Consider the following 22,033-nt stretch of genomic DNA (forward strand, 5'->3'; position numbering starts at 1 on the left):
GAGATGCAGCAGCTGGTGTTCTACCTACTGCTTTGCAGAAACCAGCTCAGCACCCCTCGTCCCGTCTCTCCGCCTGCTTGTTTTCAGTCACACCAATTTATCAGCGCGGTGAAATCTTCTGTGGCAAAAATTAAAAGTGTCCTAATTGCAAATGTTAACAAATGAAGAGAAAAATGAGAAGCCTCAGGCCAGACTTCAGCCCTGCAGTGTGCTCGGGGACCAGCGATATTTGCAGCATCACTTTTCCCTGACACCCCTGTGACACTCTGCTGCTCTCCAAGTCTAAACGCTTCCAGCCACGTTCAGCACAGTGTGGAGAGCAAGCAAGAGCTAGCTAAAAAATGGCTTCGTGGCCAAGCCCTCGTGCAGGATTCTGGAGACCTGAGTTTAATTCCCCCTCTGCCACAGGTGCCCCAAACCACCAGTGGAGTGCTTGGATTCAGGCCAGCCTGGTTTCCCCTGTTGTAATGCAGGTATCTCAGGGCACGGCTCTCACCTGGAGACCCTTCATGGCTTCTGGGGGGAGAAACGGGCACTTGGGTGTGATTCCTCTAACCAGCTTTCAATTCCTGCCTCAGGAGGAGATGAATCACCGTGTACGAGCTCTGTGCTGACGCCGGCGGGGCCTGATGATTCAGCCAGCCCCTCTCCTGCACAGCACCTACGAGCTGCCCCCTGAGCACGGGGCAGCCTCTTGGGATGCTCTCCTCTGGGGCTAGCACCGATCATTTCAACCCTTGTAAAATACCGGCCAGTATATCAACCACACCTGGGCCAAGCGAGCCAACCCAGCCAGCACTCTTCGCCCGTGCCTACAGCTGGCTCTGCCTCTCTACAACCATCCACAGTGAACCTGCTCACCCGTGGAGCCACCTCCTTTGGCAAAATTGAAATGTGGTCCAGCAGCCATGGCCGAAATGGCTTATGTGCAGCGAGACCTCGTGCAGGGCTCGTGGGGAGCTCCTGCACCTCCCTCCTAACCCCCTGCAGCTGGTGGTGCCCGCACGGATGTGCAGAAAGGCACCCCAGGAAACTTGGTTTGGAGCTAAATGTTGGGGCTAGCGTTGTTGCTCCTGGTCAGGTGAAGCAAAATTGAAGGAATCTGGGGCTACACAGAGAATAACATCTGCCTGATCCCCCAGCACGGCCTGGGGAGCAGAGCCACACGCTCCATAGGTGCTGTGGGCATGTTACGGACCCGTCAGCCTCATGGCACAGCCGGTTGCCAGTCGTGCCAGAGGCAGAGACTTACAAAAACCCTACTGACCTGCTGAACTCTGCAACCCCACCTTTATTAAGCGTTGGTTAATCCGCTATTAGTCTCCTAGTGAGCTTTATAAACAAATAACACTTAATTAGCAGGATGGTTTGTTTTGTTGCTGGCTGAGGGTGGATCCTTAGGCCATGCTTTAACACTTGAGATCGCTCCTGCAGATAATGCCAGCCTGCCCGGGCATGGCACCGATTTCACCACTTTTCTACAAAAACAGTGACTCCAAATTTGCCATTTTGGCACAGGCACACCGAAGCGCCACTTACCTGCTGCCGGCCTGCGACGTCCCTGCCAGGTCCAGCACGGCCCCGCGGTGCGGCTCGGGGGAGATCTCCCCGGGGGGGCTGGAGGGCTCCAGCTTGGTTGGGTCTTTGGTAAATTTACTTCCTGGTGCCGGGTGCGCAGGGCGGGTTTGGAATTAAAAACAAAACCAGAATTAGCAACCAGAACTAGCAACCTGAGAGGTAAACTCGCAGCAACACAGCTCCTCCACCTCCACGTGCTCCTTCTCTAGTCCCAGAGCTAAAATTGGGGTGAGGGACAGGTTTTCAAGAGCTGTCTGTTTGCAAAGAGAAAGGTGCAGATTTAAATTGGGTTTACATGTCAAAATAATAGCACAGCTCTTGATTAAACCCCTGCAAAACTCGGTGTGTGCTGGGGAACCTTGCTGAGCACCACGCGAAGGGGCTGGCTGCTGGGACTGGGAAGCAGCTCGGGAGCAAGGATGTGCTGCAGGGGGGGCACAAGGATCGGGTCACCCTGCAAAACCTCCCCTTTCCCTTCCGTGTCCCTCAGCAGCCTGAAAGGAGCTGAAACAAAGCCTCAGCAATGACCTTGGAGATGAAACAAGCGATCTGATGACAGGGTAGGAAATGAAAATCAGGCAAGGAAGGTGAAGGAAGAACTGAAGGATTAGTGCTGGGGGAAGGAGGGAATGAAATTATGCCGCCAGGCTGCAGAAATCTTGTAGGTATCTTGTTAAATAGCTGCAAAAGGCTCTTGGCTGGTCTCAAAGCACCATCACGACATCCCCTCCCTTCCAAAACACATCCTGTCCCTGGGAAAACGAAGCCTTTTTCCTTTAGGCTCCAGCCTGCATGGAAGGGCAGGGCTCTGGCAATAGGACCAGCAGCAATATAGAGCCGTAAAGACACTATTTATCTACCGACAGTCCAAAAGGCTCCTTTTAATTTGTGCTTTCTACGGACCAAATCTTGTTCTTGCAGCACCGAAGCCAGCCTTAAGCTACTACCCAGGGGAGCAGCAAAAATAGGTTTCCTAGCAGTGGTGGGTATTTTAATTAAAGGGTGAGTAAAACTGTATGGGGAAGCTTTGAGATGCTTTATAGTCGGCAAGTTAAAATACAGCTCTGCGCTGAAAAAGTGTCTTTGCAAAAATGGCACCTCCTGACTCAGCAGATGCTTTTTTTTGCACAGTCAGAAGTGCTGACACAAATCGCAGAAAGACAGGTTTAATGTGTTTTGCTTCTGGTAGCCCTGCAGGGAGCAGGCAGGGAAGAGGGGGGCTGCCACCCGCCCCAGCCGTGCTGGATCTGCTTCCCAGTCTCCTCATTTCCACTTGCACCTCCCTGCCAAGTGACCCTGAGCTCCCAGCATGGAGCTTTCCATCAGCAGCTCTCGGGTGTGGGCAGGGAGGAGCTGCTCCATCACCCCCGTGTGAGGCTGTGTGCGATGCCTCCCCCAAGACATCAGGCAAACTGATGGATTTGCAAGGAAAATCCAAGCGTCCAAGAAGCAATTCGGAGCTCCATCCCTTAGGGGTGGGCGACAGTTTAAAAATCATTTTCTCGAGCAAAGAAAATCATGAATGGGACTGGAGATAGAGAAACCACCCGTGGAGGTGGGACCTCCTCCAGACTTTGCTGGAATTTCCCTCTGTGAGCACCCCTGGGGTGCTGTTGCAGTGCCACAGGGGTTAATCCATCCCTTGGAGATGTCAGGCGGTGTCTGGGACGCCGCCAGCACCCGGAAAGAAAGGAAAACCCCAAACATGTCTTTACTTGCGAGCCCAGCCCGGGACACCTGGGAGCAGGGCTGGGCAATTAACCCGGAGCGCTCGGTGCTGTTCCCGCAGCAGCTTCCCAACTTCCAAGGCTGGGACGTGGAGCCAGCTCCCCTCTGCCCCAAGAGGGAGCTGGGACCCCCCCAACACCTGCCCTGATGTAGTGAGAAGCACTCAACATGGCTTCTCCATCTCCAGTGAGCAGGATTAAGTGTGGGGAAAAGAAAGCAGAAGAATCCCCCTGGGGTTTTGTCACTGATCAGATTGATTTTTGCCATCTTTCTTCTAAAACCAGTCAGCGACTGGATGATGCTAGCACCTTCCAGACAAAAGAAAGAGGATAATTTACCAATGAAGAACCCAGCAGCGATTTTTCTCCCTCACAAAAGCACAGAAACACGTCATGTGCTGCCTGCAGATGAAGCTCAGTCGGGTGCAGGGAGCAACCCAGCCTTGTGCCCCGCGTATTCCCCACTTCAAACCACTCTCTGGGGGTGCACAGTGCTCTGGTCCTGGGCAAAGGCAATCGCATCGCCCCCAGGCATGGCACACAGCCTGGGCTTCTCCCCACTGAGCACAACGGCGTGTCCTGCGCTATTGCTGTTTACAGATGATGTTATTTCAACTCTGCTCCTCTGGATAATCTTTCAATTTGCAGGCAATAAGTCAAAAGGCACAGAGAACATACCTGTGAAAATTCTCTCATCGAACATCCTAGAAGGGAAAGGAAAAAAAAAGGATTAGAAATAGCTGCTTCTAATGACTGGGTTTTAGGTTTTATTTACGAACAGCACTAAAGCAAGTCAAAATAGTCAATTTATTTATTCCCTAAAAAAAGCCTTTCAGATTGTGGTGCAACCAAGCAATCTCACACTGCATGCTTTTTAACTAAAGCACCTTTAAATCTGCGTATAAGTCATTCTCTTCATTTAATTAACTTATTAAATGAGGCTGCTACAGGCTGGCTTTACCAGAAGATGATGGGACCAAAGCAGAAGCTTCCAATCCTCCCGCTCCAGCAGAAAAGCAGTGACCAGGACTCAGCACCCTGCCTGTACGTGACACATCCTCATGGTTGTGTACACAGGATGTCCACAAAGGAGCACCTCAAAATATCGAGGTGGAGGAGAATCACTCTGTGTGGAGTAAATATGGATGTTCCTCCTCACAGACACCACTCCTCCCACCTGCAAATGTCACTTGAGGGTTGTGCTGTGATGGAAGGGCCCCGCTGCCACCCGAAATGCTCAGTGAGGCAACCGCAATGTCCGAATGGGGTTACAGCAGGGCGACAGGGTGACGGTGCTACAGACAGCCCTGTGGCATGCTCACAGAAAGGGAAAGAGATGGAAATCGCAGGAGGCAGTGGGGGAGGGAAACCTCCCTACTTACCTCTGTACAATAACTGTTTAACTCTTTTCCATAAAGAAGATTAAAATGGGTTTTGGGTGTAAAAGCAAACCCTCGGGGCACAGAGGGAACAGAGCTTAAATTCCCGGTTCCCTCGAGGCACGTGCAGTCCCCTGTCAGGGGGATGGCTGTGTCCCCACGGAGCACTCCCAGGGCACCCAACCAGCCAAATGTGCTGTGAGCGAGCCAAAATGCGATCCAAATGTGCTGTAATTACCCCGTTAACGTTGAGCACATCAGTGCCAAGCTAACGCCAGGGGACTGCATTGAGAGCAGCCTGCTCCTGACAGGCGGCAGCTCCCATGGAGGGAAGACACCTCCCGCCTCGCCACCCACCTCTTGATGACAAAGTGGATGTTGTGCCTCTCCTCCAGTATCCGCTTGAGTTTGGGGACGCCGTAGGTGCAAGGTCTTTTGAAGGGGATTTTGTCAGGGATGCCGATAATTTCCACCGCCTCGGGGTCGCACGCGATCTTCCGGTACGGGACGGGGACCATGTGGTCTAACCCCAAGGCTTCAGCTGAAAGGTGAACGCATGGCTTTCACTTCAGTGCATGCTTTTTCTTTAGCGAATGATAAAATGAAGGTGAAAAGGCTTGAACTCCAGCTGGTGTGAAAAGCAGAGCGTGTGCCTCTTGTTCTCTTATCTCTTGCTTGGCCCGCAGCAGGTCTCTGAGCCGTACAGCTCGCGAGTCACACAGCTCATATATAGGTTATCAGTCACACAGCTCACATAAAACCCCAGTTATATGGCCTGATGAGGATGTCACAGGCAACAAGCCCCAGCCTGTCAGCCCATTTGCGAGCCATTTCCCAAGCCCAAACCTCCAGGGACCTAACCTGAAAGTGCTGCCCGTGGCAAGGGCAGCACCAAAGATGCTCATAAGCTCTGTGAGTGGACAAAAAGCAGCTGGAATAGCAATGATCTGCCTTTTTTTTTCCTGCCACGTTAATTTAAAACGGCTGCATGCGACCACTCCCCCTTGCCCGCAGTGCCGGCGGGCGCTGACCTGGCCGTGCCACGCTCCAGGCCAGGCTGTTTTACGTCCAAGTTATAAATTCCTTGACGGAGGGACTCCAAATGGAAATATTGACATAACCTTCAACAGACACCCAGACTGGGAGCTGCTGGGCTAAACGTGTTAAGAAGAGAAGGGAGCTCTAGCATATGGCTCCTGCTGCTGTGTTAGGGAACAAAAATGATTGCTATATAATGATATGCAAACCACAAGAGCTGCAGATGCATAATGGGATATTAACTCCTACTCACCATATCTGCTGTTAAACAGAATTTGCACGCACTCCCTAAGGGTGTTGATATCTTCAGTTTCTTTTATAAAACTGTCCCACTTATCTATCAAAACAAAATATAAGAAATAAGGAACTTCCATATGGTTCATACACAGCAGATGCACTTTTCTCGCGCGAAGTGTTGAGAACCAGGAACAAGACTTTGTTGCTTTAAAAATAATTATTTCCCCCTTCCTGAGCGGATTCTGCCAGGCTGGCAGATAAGGTCTGGGCTTCCCCATCCCCAGCCTGAAGCAAGCTCCTCTGCAGCTGTGTGTGTGCAAAACAGATTCCTGAGAAATGACCCCATAAAACATCTCAACCCTGAAATGAAAGACCCTCCGGGATAGAGCAAGCTCTACCTGAAACAAACATTTGAAAGGCACAGCAATTTCACAAAGGAGCTTTTTCATGCCTTCTCTTTCCCAACTTTCCCACCTTTTTTTTTTTTCCTTTTTTTTAAGCACAGAGGCAAGGGTTTTGGCATAGACACGTCAGCATTTCTAGGCTGCACGTGCTTGGGGTGGGGTTGAGGTGGGGAAGTGGCAGAGTCTCCTCCTCGCACTGATCCTGCCTTGGGCACTGCAGCAGTCAGGCCGGGGTGAGCGGGTTCCAGTTGTTTTGAAACCACGCAAAGCTTTCGGCGCCTATTTGCCCTTGGCAGCTTGGGCAAACAGCCTCACCCAAGCCATGCCCTGGCTCCCCAGCCACAATGTGGGGCTAGGACTTCCCTGCCATCTGTGTGGTGGCATTGCAGGGTCCCTGCAGACCACGGGGACAGATGGAGACTATTTATGGCCGGGTGGGGGAACCTTTCCCAAAGAGGTGCCCAATGGCTGCTTCTGAGGTGGGACACAGACCTGTCTTGTCGTGGACAATGGAGAAGAGGATGCGCTTGGAAGAGTGCACATTCTGGATAAGAGGGCCCCCAGAGACGGCCGATTTCTGTCCTGGACATGAGGGAAGATGAGAAAGGGCTGATAAGAGCCTGAATGATGCTTTGGGCACCTCAACAAGCTCCTACGTGTCCCCGCCAGTGACAACGACCCAGGGCTGGGCAGCTGTGCCATGTCCCTCACCCCACCAGCTCTCCTTCATCCACCCTCCCCTTCACCACCTTGTGGAGTCCTGGACACACCATGTTGCCCCCAGACCCAGAGAGGGCACCCAGGGAAGGGCTGGGACGGTGCCACAGGGGCTTCCTCATCTCTGCGAGGGCTGCGTGAGCACCAGGGCCAATTTTGTTATCAATTTGTGCTGTCACAGCCTGGGGTCCAACCTCCAGTCACACCCTGCCGGCCCCACACACCCCACACATTTCAGCAGGCCGCTCTACAGCCCAACCCAGCCCCCCAAAAAAACATCTTTCCCCTTTCAGCTCTGTGGGGCTTCGCACCAGGCCCTCGTCTGCGAGCAAACTCGAGGCTATTACCACAGCAGTCGCTGTACTCCTGTGAGGAAGGCACCTTCAGCTCTCCTGAGGGCCTGGGCAGCAGCGCTTCGCTGGCCGCGGTCGCCCCGTGCAGACCGGAGGACACCTCTTGCTTTAGGTCCACGGCAATCTGCGTAGGCAGCGAGACACCGTATAAGAAATTGGTCACGGCTACGGCAGAGGGAGCGTCCTGGCCGGAGGGTTTGGCCATGTGGCCGTTGGCACCAGCGTCCCGGCTGCCCTTGGGCGCGAGGGAGGTACAAGTCAAGTCTATGCTAGGGTTCAGCTCTCTGCTGGGCTCGTCCGCCGGCCTGAAGGGAAGAAAAGGAGAAGAAGAGGAAAAAACAGGTTCCTTCGGGTCCATGGCACTGTCGGTGACCTGGGCGCTGAGCACCGCGGCCTACGTGTGCCGGGAGCTGCCATCCTCCTGCCACCAACACCCTGCGCCTGGGAAGGGGCAAACTGCTTAAAGCAAGGGTGGGGGAAAGATGGGGTGCGCAGAGCTCAAAACTGTGGGGACAAAGGCTTCGGAAGTTGCCCACATCATCTGCCATTGTTCAGGGCAGACAAGAGTAGGATAAATTAGCTGGATGAGCAGAGATGTGGAAGGAGACAGGAGAGCCTTCAGATGGGCCATGCCTGGGAGGGGACACCCTGAGGTGTACACTGAGGGCTGCCTGGCTTCTTTTTACTCATTGTTTCAAAAATTACGGCAGCCACCCAGCCTTCTACAGCTTCTTCAGGCACCTGCATCATGTTCTTCTTTAAGTAGAGCAGATCAGTCTTATGGTAGTTCAAAATGTTTATAGCTCCAACAAAGCCGTCTAGCTCCGTGGCCTGGTGCGTTTAAGGAGTAAAACAATTTGTGGGACTGTCACCAAGGAGTAAAACAATTTGTGGGACTGTCACCAATCGACTGTATTGCCCTTCTCAGCACCAAAGACTCATGGCACGCTCACCTGGGACCTCAGGCAGCTCAAGGATGAGTTTCGTAGCAAGGAAGCGCACATGCCTCACATGAGACAGGCAGCCACAGTTACACAAACAGCTCAAATTCTGCGTGTCCTACTTTTAGCTATCTCAGCCTGATTTTCCAGAAGTGCTGAGCCTTCAAAGGAGGTATTTGCAAGTGCTCAGCATTTCTCTGAATTGATCCAAGGTGCTTCAACTCAGGCGAGCTCAGAGGAAACGCATCCAAAACCGACAGGCCCCTTGTGACAATACAGTCCCAACAGCCAGGGACTTCGCCCCGCTGATGTCCCCAGCCTCCCTCGTCATCTGGCACAAAAACACTTAGGAAGGAGCCTGCGACATTTACATTGGAAACCTCTTTGGAGACGAGGAAGCACCTAGCGTACCGCAGCTGAAATTCTGGCAGGGCCCTCCTACAGCGAGAGCACAGCTCCGCTCAGCAGCAGCCCCACCCCACCCCACCGTTACAAGCGCCAACACGCCAAGGATTCACCCCCTTCCAGCCCTGCCGGCATCCCTGAAATTACCTTTTTAGCCTGAAGCGGATGCTGTGGCTGTGCTCTAAAATGGCCATCAGGGACTTCACGTCGTACTCCATGGGTTTCTTAAAGCTGATCCCCTCGGGCAAGCCGGCCACTGCCAGCAGTCCCGGCTCTTTCAGGAACCGCTCATAGGGCAAGGGGACCACGCTGCTCTTCCCCACCGCTTCACCTGGGGAAGGGGCAGAGTTACACAGGGCAGGGACCCCCAACCCTCCGGACTGCAGCCAGGTGGGGTTCAAGGAGCAAACACGAGAGCAAAACCGCGACCATGGGCACTGCTGTGAGATCCCGATGGAGACGCCATTAGGCTAGGTAGGTGAAGGAAGCCGTCTCCTACCTCTGCGCTTAGCATTTAAGGACCTTCAGCACTTTCAAAGCATTAATTAATAAAAATCTCACAAAAGCCAATAAGCAGATGTCTCCTCTCTGGGGCTGCACAGTGAAATCCCTCGCTGGGGTCTCTTGGCCCACCCATGGCATCCCAATGGACCTGTGCCAGCGAGGGATCTGGTCGCCGGCAAGAGGAGAGGTAGCCAAGTGCTGACAAAGGAGGATGACGGGCTCATGCAGGTTTCTATCTCATGTTTACTGAAATATTCTGCAATTTTCAGTCTTTTTCCTTATTTTACCTCTTGGAAAAAAAATAGAAAGCACTTTGAGCCCTGCTGCTGTCAGGCAGCCTCATGGCACATGGAAAGATAAGAAGAAACCCCCCAGCAGTTTCCCTTCATTCCCCAACTGGAAGGCAGAGTGAACATCAGTACTTTCAACTGCCCCATTCCCTTCATTAGCCCCCAAATCCCACAGATGCATGGGGCTGGCTCGGTGACACAACCGGTAGCTCTGATAGCTAAACCTCCCCGAAAGGCTGGGAGCAAATGGGAGCAAACCCTTCCTGAGCAGTGAATGCTGACCAGAGAGCATCGCTGCTCTGCGGAGATTTTCTAAAATTACAACAGAGGCCGTGTCCCCACAGCTGGGATGCTTGAGGCAGCCTGCATCCCAGACAAGACAGAAAACCAGGCCCTGCTGAAGTGTTTCAGGGGGAAATCACCAAGCCCCTTGAGCTGCTCTCTCCTGAGCAATTACTCTGGAAACCAACCCAACTAGCTGCAACAAATAAACCTGGTGCTCATAGCACGAAGCAGAAGGAACAGTCGTGCATGAATGTGACCCGTCTGGCAAACCAGCGTCCAGATGCACAACATCTGGCTGCGTGGCAAGGTTTCGCTCCTCCATCTCCAGTCCCATGGGGTCTCCATCCAGGCCACAGCACCGAGCAGAGGAGATTGGGGGACATTTAAAGAGTGTTGGGGTTTTATACTGGTGATTTTCTTTAAAATCTTTTCTTTTTTCTCTCTTTGAAAAATAAGTAAATAAATAAAAATAAACACAAAAGATCTTACAGAAACCCTGGAAATCTTGTGGCACTGTCAGCAAGTCCTTATTAAAAGTGATTTCTTCAACATGTTCTTTGAAGCAAAGCATGATAACTAATGATGTGTGACTTGCACAAGCCATCAAGGTTCCTTATAGCCGAGATGGATAATGTTTTAATTAAGCCAATAACAGAAGTTTCGAACCAAACCTTTGAACCACAACACTGCAAGAACACTTTCTGCAGGCTCGGAAGGCACCGGCAGCTTCCCTGCCTCGATGCGCCAGTGTTAGCAGCTTTCCACCTCCCACCATCGCCTCTCTTTGCGACGGGGGGAGACGCTCCCCATGCCCAAGCAGCTCCTTATCAACTCAGAGCTCGACAACTCCCCAAACACATTTTTATGGGGAATGTGTTACTGTCAAAGTGACCTTCACCAAGCCTCGCGCTGCCACGCAGAGGCTCATGGTTTAGCTAAAGAGAGACAATAATCATCATTAATGCCTGTTTAATAGAAGCCGGCAGTAATCAGTCATCCTGTTGGTGTGGAGATTACCCAGCTCTGGAGGGAATATGCGATCTTTTTGACTGAGCATTTTCTAAGATTTTTGTTTCCAATCCCTGTTGATGGGAGGCAACTGAAAGGATAAAAAAAAAAAAAAAGAGTAAGACAGATAACTGCTAATTTCTAACACTCCTGTCGGTATTAGGAACAGAATCACCCTGGGACACCTGCTGTCTTCTGCACTATTTCTCCCTGGTCAACCAGCAGAGGATTTTCCCTACACGAGCACAGCTCCATCACAGCCCCAGTGCAAAACCTGACCGTGGGTGCGCCGGGAATGATGGCTCCATCGGTTGCCTTGCTGGCAAGCTGCGTTTCTCCCCCAGATCAACAGATGTTACCCAAGCCACAGCTCCTTCTGCTGAGCAAGCAGCTGCCGAGGGCAAGCATCTGCCCAGCAGATTTCCCTAGATGGAGACTCAAGGTAGGTGTGGGGATGGAAACAGCTCCTGCGGCTGAATTATTAGCAAAGCCAGAATTACGTCTTTGTGTGGTAACGCCAGGGCCAAACCCCTCTGCTCAGGGATGTGTCCAACTTGTTGGGGCTCTGCGTTAAACCCACGCACACGTTCACCACGCCTCGACCCTGCATACTGCATCTCCAAACTCGCCCTAACACACTGGCCTCTGTCTGTCCCTCACCATGCCAATGCACCCTGGTCAAACTTCTCATATAACTAGGTATTTATATCATATAAGGATTATTGCCATATTCCCCGGAGGCTTTAAAGGCCAGCTTTCTTGCAGCAGCAGGAAAACGAAGCCTGCAGCTCAGCGTGGGGCTCCGTCCACGCTGCAACGCCAGCCCCGGCTCATTCTCTTGGCTTTTCTGCATTTCCCTTTCCTGATGACTTGGGCTGAGCCTTTCAAAGGCAGCGAGAGGATCTGATCACCCCCTTTAATGGGAATACCTCATCCAAGTTCTTTAAGTGGTTTTAGAAAACCTCAGCTTCTGATCCCAACTGTCCTGGCCGGGGGAAGCGATGCTGCCTCCCCTCCCTCTGCAAAGCCTGCAGTGCACACTGGCGGGGCGAGCTTCAAATAAACAGCAGCAAACTCTGCGTGCAGGTAGGAGCAGGCGCTGAAACGTGGAGCTGTACAACAACGAGGAGCCCGATCCTCACTGCTAACACCCAAAATGCTGCGAGCAAACCCCATGGATCCCCAATCGGGGATGTCCTGAGCGCGGAGCGGGCACCGCCACAGCTCCAGCATCCACAGCTTGGGCCCAGAGGGAGCTCTGCAACCCACTGGGCTACGTAGCAGCAGCCATATGGTCATCTACATTTTAATTGCAGAAGCTTTATTGCTGGGGATGATGCATGCGCTGGAATGGCACCAGCTCATCTCACGGAGCTGAGGCTGTGGGGCCGCCTGCGAGAAAAGTCATCTTTTTCCTTTTAAGCAGGCCTGCCATGGAAAGGGGAGAGCGAGGCGCTGCGGAGCCCCGACACGCGCTGGTGAGGAGATGCTGTAAGGCAGCGTTCGGGATGAAGGTGCACGTGAGAACCCCATTTAGCCCTCGGCAGAGCCTTCAGCTGGCCTGATGGAGGGTCCCCCCCCCAAGAGGGGGGATTTTTTTTGTGGCACACGGTGTTACACGTTTGGGGCACAGCCCCTTTCACTGCCAGCCTGCAAAGGGACGAGGCAGTGGCTGGACCTGCTCTCAGCACAGTGCAGACCCTGCACATCAGCAGGTGCCACCGTGCTGGGGGCCACCGGTCCCAAAGCCGCGGGCAGGGGCACACTCGCCGAGGCGGGCTGGAGCTGGCAGCGCAGCAAGCCCCGGGGCCATCCAAATCCCCAAATGGAATCGTGAAGGTTCTTACTATAAAGCACATCAAACACTTCCTCTACCATCTTCCTGAGGAGGTACACGTCTGATCCCTGGTCCGGGGAGACCCTGAGCACGCTTCGCCCGCACTCCTTTGCCTTCTTCTGCGCCTCTGCATCCTGCTCCCTCCGCTGCTGGACTCCTGCGGGCGGAGAGAAGAAAAGGGGAGATGCTGCGGTGGGAAAAGGTTCAACAGGCAACACCACCAGCAGCCTCAAAGCACCTGGCAGCGACCACATGAGACGATGAAACCAGTTGGCTGAGCACCGCCTGCTTCAGCACACATCCCTGCCCACCCAACACACGAAGCCGTAGTCCCACAGGCACTGGACCCCCTGCCAGACCCCGGTGTCAGCAAAATCCTTTAAGCAGCAGGGGTGCCCACGACAGCCCCAGACATGCAGGGAAAGGTGCAGGCACGGGCAGCGGTGCCATCGTGTGCCCCAGCACCCCCATTTTACACACCCAGCCGCGCCGACGCTGTTGTGATTAATTGGCCAGTGTGTTTCTTTTCTCTGGTTTCAATCTGCTTAGCCTTCAATCTCTCTGAAAAAAGAAAATCCGCCTTTCTCAGAGGCTTTTTTACCCTTCAGCATCACGTACCTCAGTAATACTAGCTATTTCCTGCTAATTTCCCCCATTAAACCTCAAATAAAGCATATCTTCGGCAACGACTTCCTTGCGTCTCTAAATGCACAGAAAATTAAACACTACAAGTGCATTATTGCCATTCTAGCTAAACCGATTCACCAGGGATTTTCAGTGGCAAAGGACTAATTCCTTCATCATCCTCGACAGGCTCTCACCAGCGATCAGCCCTGGCTGCCGCGTGGGTGCTCAAGGAGAAGCTCGCCCACCCCTCCTGGCACACGGGGACACAGAAATAGGACGGCCACGTCTGCCTGGACATCGGCACCGAGGGCAGGTGACTGCCCTGTGCCCACCTCTGGGAGCTGGCTCGTGTCCTGCTTCTCCTGATACCCGGCACAAGTGACTTAGAATAAATAATAATAATTAAAACAAATCACTGTACGCATTACTCCGCCACTGTTGGGTGGCTTTGGGGAGTGTCCCCATGTTACCCCCACGCTGTCCCTCCTCGTCCCTGCTCTCACACTGCACCTTGCTTCCCTGCTGCAAAGTGTCTCGACCGCCCATCATTGACTTGAGTGGAGACCTCCACCTGCTACCCTGACCCTTTTTAAATCCCCCCCTATGTATTTATTTATTTATTTATTATTTTTAAGAAGCCAGAGGGATGGGGCACTGAGACGCTGCTGGGGAGGAGACCCTGGGTAATTTACAAACATGGTGAAATCCACCCAAATTCACACCTTCCAAGACTCTCCCTCCTGTCGAGGTGCAAACACCCCTCCATTAGCATCAATCTTTATAATTGTCAAAGTCCCCCTGTGCGTCAGGAAAGGCTGAGCCAGAGTTCCAGATAAACGAGAGCGTTCGAGAGAGGTCTGTGAGCCCGGAGGAGCACAGCTCGGCAGATAAGAGGCTTCTTACATCTCCCGGTGATGTCTGGTTTAGATTATTTCAGATCCTTTCTAAGGGGGCAGCTAGACTATAAATCAGAGGCATTTCCAGGGATGCTTTACGATGCATGCCAGTTGTAAGAGCTTTATGTAGTGGAGCTGAGCCTCGGCCATTTATAATTCAAGACAGAGTTATCGCATTTCACCCTGTCTCGAGTATCAGCCGCTTTGTCAGAACCCCACCATCAGGATTTCATGGTTTGTACCAGATGTTACAATTCCATTTTCACAAAGGTGTAAATTAAACGGAAGGCGAGGGGAACTCCGACCCGATGCTGAGCGCCTGGGTACCTTTAGGCTTGCCCCAGGACAGTTGGAGGTCACCGAGCAGAACATTTGTGGCTGTTTCCAAAAGTGAGATTTGCAGACAGTCATCAGCTAACGAGAGCTGTGGGGTGACACAGTTTGTCTTTAACTTAAAGGTTTTGCTCCCTTGCACTGCCCACTAAGTTTCTCTCCTGCCTTCTGCCTGCGGTGGGGAGCCAGAACCCCCAGAAACTTCCCTGAAATGCCTCTGTTCAAAAAAAAATTGCACACAGAATGAAATGCATCAAGATGGAGAATAACTGCAGGCAGCTTTGCTGGCTCCAAACAGAGGGGGAGAAATGTCAGCCTCCCATCCGCAGCAGGACGGAGGAGCAGGGCCGGGAGAGCCAAGGCGCTCGGGGAAGCTGTGCTGCAAATCCGACCGCTCCGGGCGAGCAGTGCCGCTTCGCCCGGCACATGTGCAACAGATCATCCAAGCAGACAGTGACCCTGGCAGCTTTACAGCACTCATGTTTTCACTAGGATGAACCGTTCTTGGGCAATTTCTCTAACGGATTAAGCACGAATATGGTTTCCATCAACACCAGGCCATGTGTGCACGCAGACGCAGGCTGTTCGCCCCCACTGACGTCCCACCGCGCGTGGTGGCCGCGCTCACTGCAGGCACCGGGCACCAGCGGATCGGCTCTGGGCCACCCCTCCCCAGCGCCACCAAAACCACCTCCCTTCCCACCAGTGGGGGTAAGCTCCAGCTGGCCTGATAGGGATGACGCCAAACCACAGGTTCTCCCGCCTTCCCCTAGCCTCTCGGTTTGTTTTTGTAGGGCCTACATATAGGACAGCGTGTGCACGTCCGGGCGAAGTGGGTGGTGGCACCTGGGACACTCAAGGTGTCCTTCCATTTCTGTTGGCCCCCCAAAAGTAAACATCCCCACAAACAGCGCTCCCAGTCCCCCAAATCTGTTCCTGTCTTTCCAAAAGCAGAAGAAAACCCTTGGCTCCTGGCTGTTCCCTGGAAGAACCGATTTCTGCTAATTCCCCAAGATGGCCGTGCCCCAGACCTCACTGACCAAAGGATGCGTTGGAAAGGAGTCAGAGCATGAGGTGCCATCCCTGAAAAAGGCTCCCATCCACCCCATTCCCCCAGCCTCAGCCTCTTGGTGCAATTTTGGGGTCCTGAGCTAACGGAGCACCAAGCTCCTGCAACCGGCGCGTCCTTGAACACACAATTAAGGAACCCGAGCGCATCGCCCGCACACGCAGCTAAGCGCGCCCCGCCACGTTCCCCCTTCCCACCCGGGATACTCACGGCAGAACTTCTGGAAGTCGGCCTGCAGCTCCTTCCTGGCGCTGAGGAAGACTCTGCCCTTCTCGGTGCCCACCACGAAGGCGCTCTCGTCGTGCACGGCGATGCAGGCCACCTCGGCGTTCAGCTTGGACAGCGCGGAGCACTGCGGAGACGCGGCCGGGTCAGAGCCGGAGCGGTGCCTCGCGTCAGCTACCCGCATCCATCATCAATGATATTCTTGTTTTGGTCCAAATATGATGGTTTTTATGGCACCCACTACTCTATAAACACTTTGGCAACTTTACGACTCCATAAAGGTACGTGGCTTTGCTGGTACCAGCAAAAAGCAGCTGGTTTGGTTTGAAAGCATTTCGCTTCTACTTTTCCTCCCCTAAAAGTAACCATCTCATAGTATTTCTTTAGAAGAAAACATCCCTGGTAAAAAAGCAAACCCAACAACTTGTATTTTTCCACCAACCCTAACATAATAAGGAGCACGGGAATCTTATTTCGGCTACAGAACACTAATATGGTCAAAGTCTGGATTAGCCGAGTGATTCTTCTTGTACAGTTATGCAAAACATTAAAGAGATGGAAAAGAACTTCCTCCATTAATCCATTTTATGTAACGTGTGTTTCCTGCTATACATAACACACGTGTATATGCATTTTTATTATTATTTTTCATTACGATTGTTATGCAGTGCCCGCAGCCTGAGTCCCTTCCCCAAAGCCACAGCACCAACGCCATGAGGACACCAGCCACGGCTCGGAATTTAAACGGGAATTTTCCCACTTCCATCCTTAAGCGATGGCAAGCAGTGAGTGCAGGTGACCCAAAGCATGACCCAGTGAGCTGGAGGATGCTGCGAGTCGAGGGCAGGCAGGGATGGAGCAGGAAAGCAGCTACCCATGGACCAAACTCCACCACAGCCACCACCTTCTCCCAGTCCCCCCACATGTTTTTACAGTGATTTTGATTCACTTGGGCTTAAAGCAGGCTCTATCTGCCATTTTACCTCCTGCTCAGCTTCTTCAGGAAGGGAGTATTTAATCACATCACCAAAATATACGGGTTTTAGAAGCCTCCTTTCAAGAACCCAACATAACTTGAAGTATTTTGCTCAGAAAAGCCCAACGTGCAAAAAGGAACTATGAAACCTACAGCGGGAGGTGAGGCTCGGAGGCTGTGGAACGTGCATTCATTAGGCACCCGACTATGACACCACGATTTGCTGTACAGGATGGCACGCACGGGTATCATCAAAGCCACGTGGGGTGCGTCAGCTCCAGGGAACCTGCTCTTTAACGTGGTGATGGTGGTCAAAAAGAAGGAAATTGCTGTCTGGGGGAAAAATGCCTACCTGCACAGAGCTGAAGATGCACTCGAGGTGAATACCTTGACTGCTGGGCTTTAAAGGGGAGGGCTACTTAGCACACTGCTTTTTATTAGGTATTTGTTGCCACACATGCACTTTCCCTTCCTGATCACACTCGCAGTTAAAAATAAGATTAGCTCTGGTCCACGAGAATTAATCCCAACAGTTATCTTGTTTATGTAAGCATGCTTGACTTATGCAAGGCTTCCACCGGGAATTCTACGTCAAAAGATATGAAAGTTATTTTCTTTGTTCTCCCAGATAAAAGCCATTGTTCTCCTGTTGTGTAAAAGCTCACGGTAACATCGGTAAAACAGCAAGAAAGAAAAAACAACAATCCAGCCCCTACATTCAGCTGACACCGACATAAATATTAATGGGGAAACAAGGCGCAGCTGGGATGAGCTGGGGCTGATCCCCGTCCGCAAGGCTGTCAGGACGGGGCGCGTGCTGCGTTTTGCAGCTCCACGGGCTTTACCGCAGCAGAGGGGAACGTGACGGCCCCGTGATGGAGGTTTTTCCTTCCTTGCCCTCTCCTGAAAGCCCCAGGGCTGTCAGCCCTGCTCGGGCTGCAGCGGTGCCTTCAGTAGGTGGAAATGGCAAACATGGGAGGGAGGGGATGGGGACGCCGCGCGCTGGTGCCCACGGCCTCTTACCATGGAGTCTAAGGCAGACACTAAACTGGTGATGATTTCATCTTTCTGGGGGAAAACCATGTTCCACTGCTCAGGCCTGGAGCTGCTGAGGGTCACGTCTAGAGGCTTCCCTGCCAGTGCCATATTCACCTGAAAACCGGAAAAAAAAAAAGGCATTGTGTTACTGACAGGAGTGCTGACGGTGCGTGCCCCTCACGGCAAAAAAACTGATGAAAGTCGCCAAAAAAAAAAAAAAGAAAAACGGGTTTTGAGCAAGCACTCAGCTTGCTGTCAGTGCTGCTGCTCCTCCTGGGTCCCTCCTGCCCCACGGACACGCACAGGGATGTGGCACCACCACGATGCCAGGGGAAACTGAGGCACGGCATGGGGCTGGGGCAGCCCACGCCCCCAGCCCCATCTCTCCGGTGGAGCCACCCCGCACGCGGGTGGGTAGAAGCAAGAGGAGAAGCAGAAAATCAAAGGCATGCGGAAGACACCCACGTGCGAATCATCTCATCCCTGCCAGGAGCAGAAAAAGCAGATAACCGCGCACGCTGCCAAGCCGTAACTGAACCCCGGCGCCAGCGCCACGCGCCCCGGCAGCACCGGGACCGACTGATCCAGCGGGGTCACCTCCAGCCCTGGGACACATCCCGGGGCAGATGTCACCACCACGAGGGACACCCTGACCAAAGGGGGTCGTGGCTGTGCCAAATGGGAGGATGCTGAGCGGATAGGGAGCGGGTGACACACATGTCCCCATGAGGACACCGTGCCAGCCACCCCACGCTCCCCATACCCAGGGGCTCTCCCTACGCCGAGGGGACAGTCTGGCACCCAAAGGTGTCCTCAGGATGCACCAAAGCCACGGGGTGCTCTGCCTTCACCTCGGTCATCACCAACAAGCTCGGTTTGGGGGAGAAAGCAAAAGTCTCGTTAGTTTTTTTTCTTTTTTCCTTTTTTTTTTTTTTGGTCTCAAAGGGGTTTAAGGCAATGGGGTGTCACCCAAACAGCCGCTCAGGAGAAGGTTTGGGTTCCTGGGGGTCAAAGCCAGTGGGAGCAGGGACCCTGCAGCCAAAAAGGAGCTGAGCCCCAGGAGCTCCATCCCTCGGTGTACAGCGGGGAAAAAAGAGGGAAAATTGAACTGGCTCGAGCCATGCCACAGCATCCAGCCACTTGGGATGAGGTGGTGGAGATAAGCACGGGGAACATCCCATCCCACAGTACCAACACCTGGTGTCCCCACACAGCTCTGAGCTGGACCCAGCCCCACGTGCAGTGACAGCGCCAGGTCTCCACGCACGGGTCCAACCACGGGACACGACCCAGGGCGATGCCGACGCTGCAGGGGAAACTGAGGCAGGGGCTCGCCCCGCACCGAGCTGTCTGCTCCCACACCAGGTACAGCATCGCGCCCGCAGCACCCAAAAATGTGGGGAAGGGGAGATGCAGAGCGCTACACGGCACTGCCCGGCTTGAAAGCTGCAAATAAAGGATGGCAAAAGGAGAGGAGAACGCCGGCGAGCCATTCAAACCAGACCGTGAATCATGTGCTTGAAGCTGTGAGCAGATAAAAGGGGCCGGGGAATTTCTAATGAGGCGAGATTAGAAGGAGCCGGGCAGGGCGAGCCGAGGAATATGAATGAAGCTGCCTGCGCGTAACTCGATTTGCTGCGCAGACAAAAACCGCAGCCGCCCGGCAGCACCGTGCGCGGTGCCGGTGCCTCCTGGGCCGAGATTAAACCGTGCTTAAAACCAGGGCTGAAAGTCAAAGCGAGAACCGAATCGGTTCACCGCCCTGCTCTGATTCACGCCTGCATCCGACCTGCAGGAATTAGCTGCAGGCAAATCTGTGCCAGATAAACTGGGGGGAGAAAAGTGGGGTTTGGCCCATTTGTCTCCATGGGGGCATTTCTGCCGGTGCCCGGGAGGGACGAGCGCACTCAGCAGGGCACCAAACAGGCTAACGAGGGCAGGGACAACTCCTCGTTAGGGAAATGCTAACGACCAAACTGCAGAAATTGCGTCCCAGACCTGCCCTGGGTCGGCTGCTCGTGCAGGGACAGTGGCAGGGGACAGCGGGGCCACGCTGGGGCCACGCGGGCGCTTTTGGCCGGCGGAGCGATGAGTGCCAGCGCTTCTGCTGCACCACACCAACACTGACCCAGAAAAATCCTCTTAAAAGCAGCTGACATTTCTTAACAGCGCTGCCTGCCCGAGCGAAGCTGATGGCGGAGTTTTGTCCCTGGGGACGACGTTGGGGAGGGGACCCAAAAGGCTCGCCAAAAACACAGCGGGGAGCCGAAAAGCACGCCGCCCTGCAGGCTGGGGGACGAGGGGCCGTGCCACCTGCAGGCTTCAGGCAGCCCTCGAGCGGCTCGGTGCCACAAAGCCACCGCGAGCTGCGACATCCGTGCGGGCAGGGATGCCACCGATGTCCCAGCCAGGATACCGGGCTCGGACTGCGCATCGCCCGGAGGCCCCGCCGGGAAGGGACGCGGCCCGGGGACGCAGCACCGCTCGCTGCTTGACCCTCCTGGGAGCGCTGGTGGACAACAGCCTTATTTTGATCACATTGCCTGAGCAACGAGTGCCCTAATTATTATTATATACTGCTACTCTTAGAGATAGGTCGTTGCAGCTGATGGTGCAGAGGATGAGGCTGGTGGCGGCCCCGCGGTGAGCACGAGCTGCAGCACCCTCGTCCCTCTGCCTCCCCCCAAGGGGAAGCACAAATGTGGCCCAACTGATGCATCTGGGTCTTCATCTCAGGCGGGGAGGAATATTCCTGTAAATCTTTTAATCATTTATGGTCACAAACAGCAGCGACAGCGGATTTAGAAGGGGAGAAGGGGAATAAACGGGAGGGAAAAAAAAGACTTCATGGCAAGCGATAGGCTTATTCAAATCAAATTAAGATGTACAGCTTGAAGTTGTTTGTCTACTCAGAGGGAAACTAAGCTTTAGGGAAACTGGGGTAAACCATTCTTACACCAGTTAGGGCTGGCTGCGGGTGGGACAGGGGCCCGGCGAAATCCCCAAGCAAGGGGTCCGGGCGCCGAGGACGCGAGGACGAGTCCCAGCTGCCGACCAGGAGCTGTTCCTGCAGGTGCTGCTGCGTCCCCACCACCAGCCAGCCCCATCCTGCCCCCTCTGCCTGCTCCTGGGGACAGGGACAGACCTGGTCCCCAAAATCCCCACGCCAAGCCGGAGCATCGCCTCCGCGCCCGCCTCGCAGCATCCCTCCCGAAAATAAACATCCGCCCGCCCGGCGCGCTGCGTCACCATTTCCAAAGCGTTCCGAGCAAACAAAACAGCAAAATAAGGCAAACAAAGCAGGAACAGCCCCCCCCCGAAAGGAAATTTCCAAGCACAAAACGGCGTTGTTGTAACTTTCAAATTATAAACAGGTTCGGTTAGGACCAAGCAAAGGGAACGGATGCACGGCGGCATCAAAAGCCAAGTCCCGCAGCCAGAAGGAAGAAAAAAAAAGGCAATAACCTCTTTTTTGGGCATTATCCCTGGCTCAGCCCCGTGCCGAGCAGGGGACCTGTGATGCTGCGGGACGGGAACAGCCGCGTGCCCAGGACCGAGGACTTTCCGCATCGCCTTCTTGTCCTGTTCCCTACCAATACCAGCTTTAAACAAATCGAGTGATTTATTTATTTTTTTCCTGCAGGTCTATAAAAATGTAGCCCTGGCCATTTTTACTGCATGAAGCGTATATATATCAAAACATACTGAGTATAAATATTCAAAGAAATATATCAGGGTGGGTCTTGAGATAGGCTCACGGGGCGTTCACCCCTCCGGGGGAGAGGAGGGACGGCCTGGGGCAGGCGTTGGAGCACTGCTGGGGGAAATTCGCCTGCACGTAGTCAAAAGGACTTCAGAAAATGGTGCTGGGGCTCCTGAGTCACTCGGGAGGTTTCACCCGAAACGCTGGTGGCCGGGGGGACGTGGCGCCCACGAGCCACGTCCGTGTGTGTAACGATGAGCTGGCAGGGATCTGGGGTGTAATTGCCTTCTGCTCTGGGCAGGCGCATTTAAGGGGATTTTTAGAAATTACACCAGCCCTGGAGGACATTTAAGTAATTAGCCCCAGCTATCATTAAACGCATTTTAAAATTCATCATGAGCAGTCTCGATAGGAGCTGCAGGGACAATTAATGGCACTGGCTGGGCACAGCCCCCCAGGGACA

At 53.6% G+C, this 22,033-nt stretch overlaps 1 protein-coding gene across 5 annotated transcripts in view; it reads right to left on the reverse strand.

Annotated features, from left to right (window-relative positions):
* The window catches only part of GTF2IRD1 (GTF2I repeat domain containing 1), a 58,091-nt gene that overhangs the window by 22,069 nt on the left and 13,989 nt on the right, over nucleotides 1–22,033 (reverse strand). For 4 of the 5 annotated variants that reach the window (XM_035559086.2, XM_035559084.2, XM_035559085.2 and 1 more), the window contains exons 2-11: nucleotides 17,853–17,981; nucleotides 15,839–15,980; nucleotides 12,714–12,860; nucleotides 8,927–9,110; nucleotides 7,428–7,738; nucleotides 6,856–6,945; nucleotides 5,976–6,059; nucleotides 5,042–5,225; nucleotides 3,984–4,009; nucleotides 1,540–1,660 (exon numbers count right to left, since the gene is read on the reverse strand). In XM_035559086.2, the coding sequence (XP_035414979.1) occupies nucleotides 1,540–1,660; nucleotides 3,984–4,009; nucleotides 5,042–5,225; nucleotides 5,976–6,059; nucleotides 6,856–6,945; nucleotides 7,428–7,738; nucleotides 8,927–9,110; nucleotides 12,714–12,860; nucleotides 15,839–15,980; nucleotides 17,853–17,975 (1,412 nt within the window). In that variant the 5' untranslated portion in view covers nucleotides 17,976–17,981. The remainder of the gene's footprint in view (nucleotides 1–1,539; nucleotides 1,661–3,983; nucleotides 4,010–5,041; nucleotides 5,226–5,975; nucleotides 6,060–6,855; nucleotides 6,946–7,427; nucleotides 7,739–8,926; nucleotides 9,111–12,713; nucleotides 12,861–15,838; nucleotides 15,981–17,852; nucleotides 17,982–22,033) is intronic. The other variant, XM_035559087.2, reaches the window with a different exon arrangement.

This window comes from Cygnus atratus, chromosome 20, assembly GCF_013377495.2.
Source record: "Cygnus atratus isolate AKBS03 ecotype Queensland, Australia chromosome 20, CAtr_DNAZoo_HiC_assembly, whole genome shotgun sequence".
NCBI classification, from domain to species: domain Eukaryota; kingdom Metazoa; phylum Chordata; class Aves; order Anseriformes; family Anatidae; genus Cygnus; species Cygnus atratus.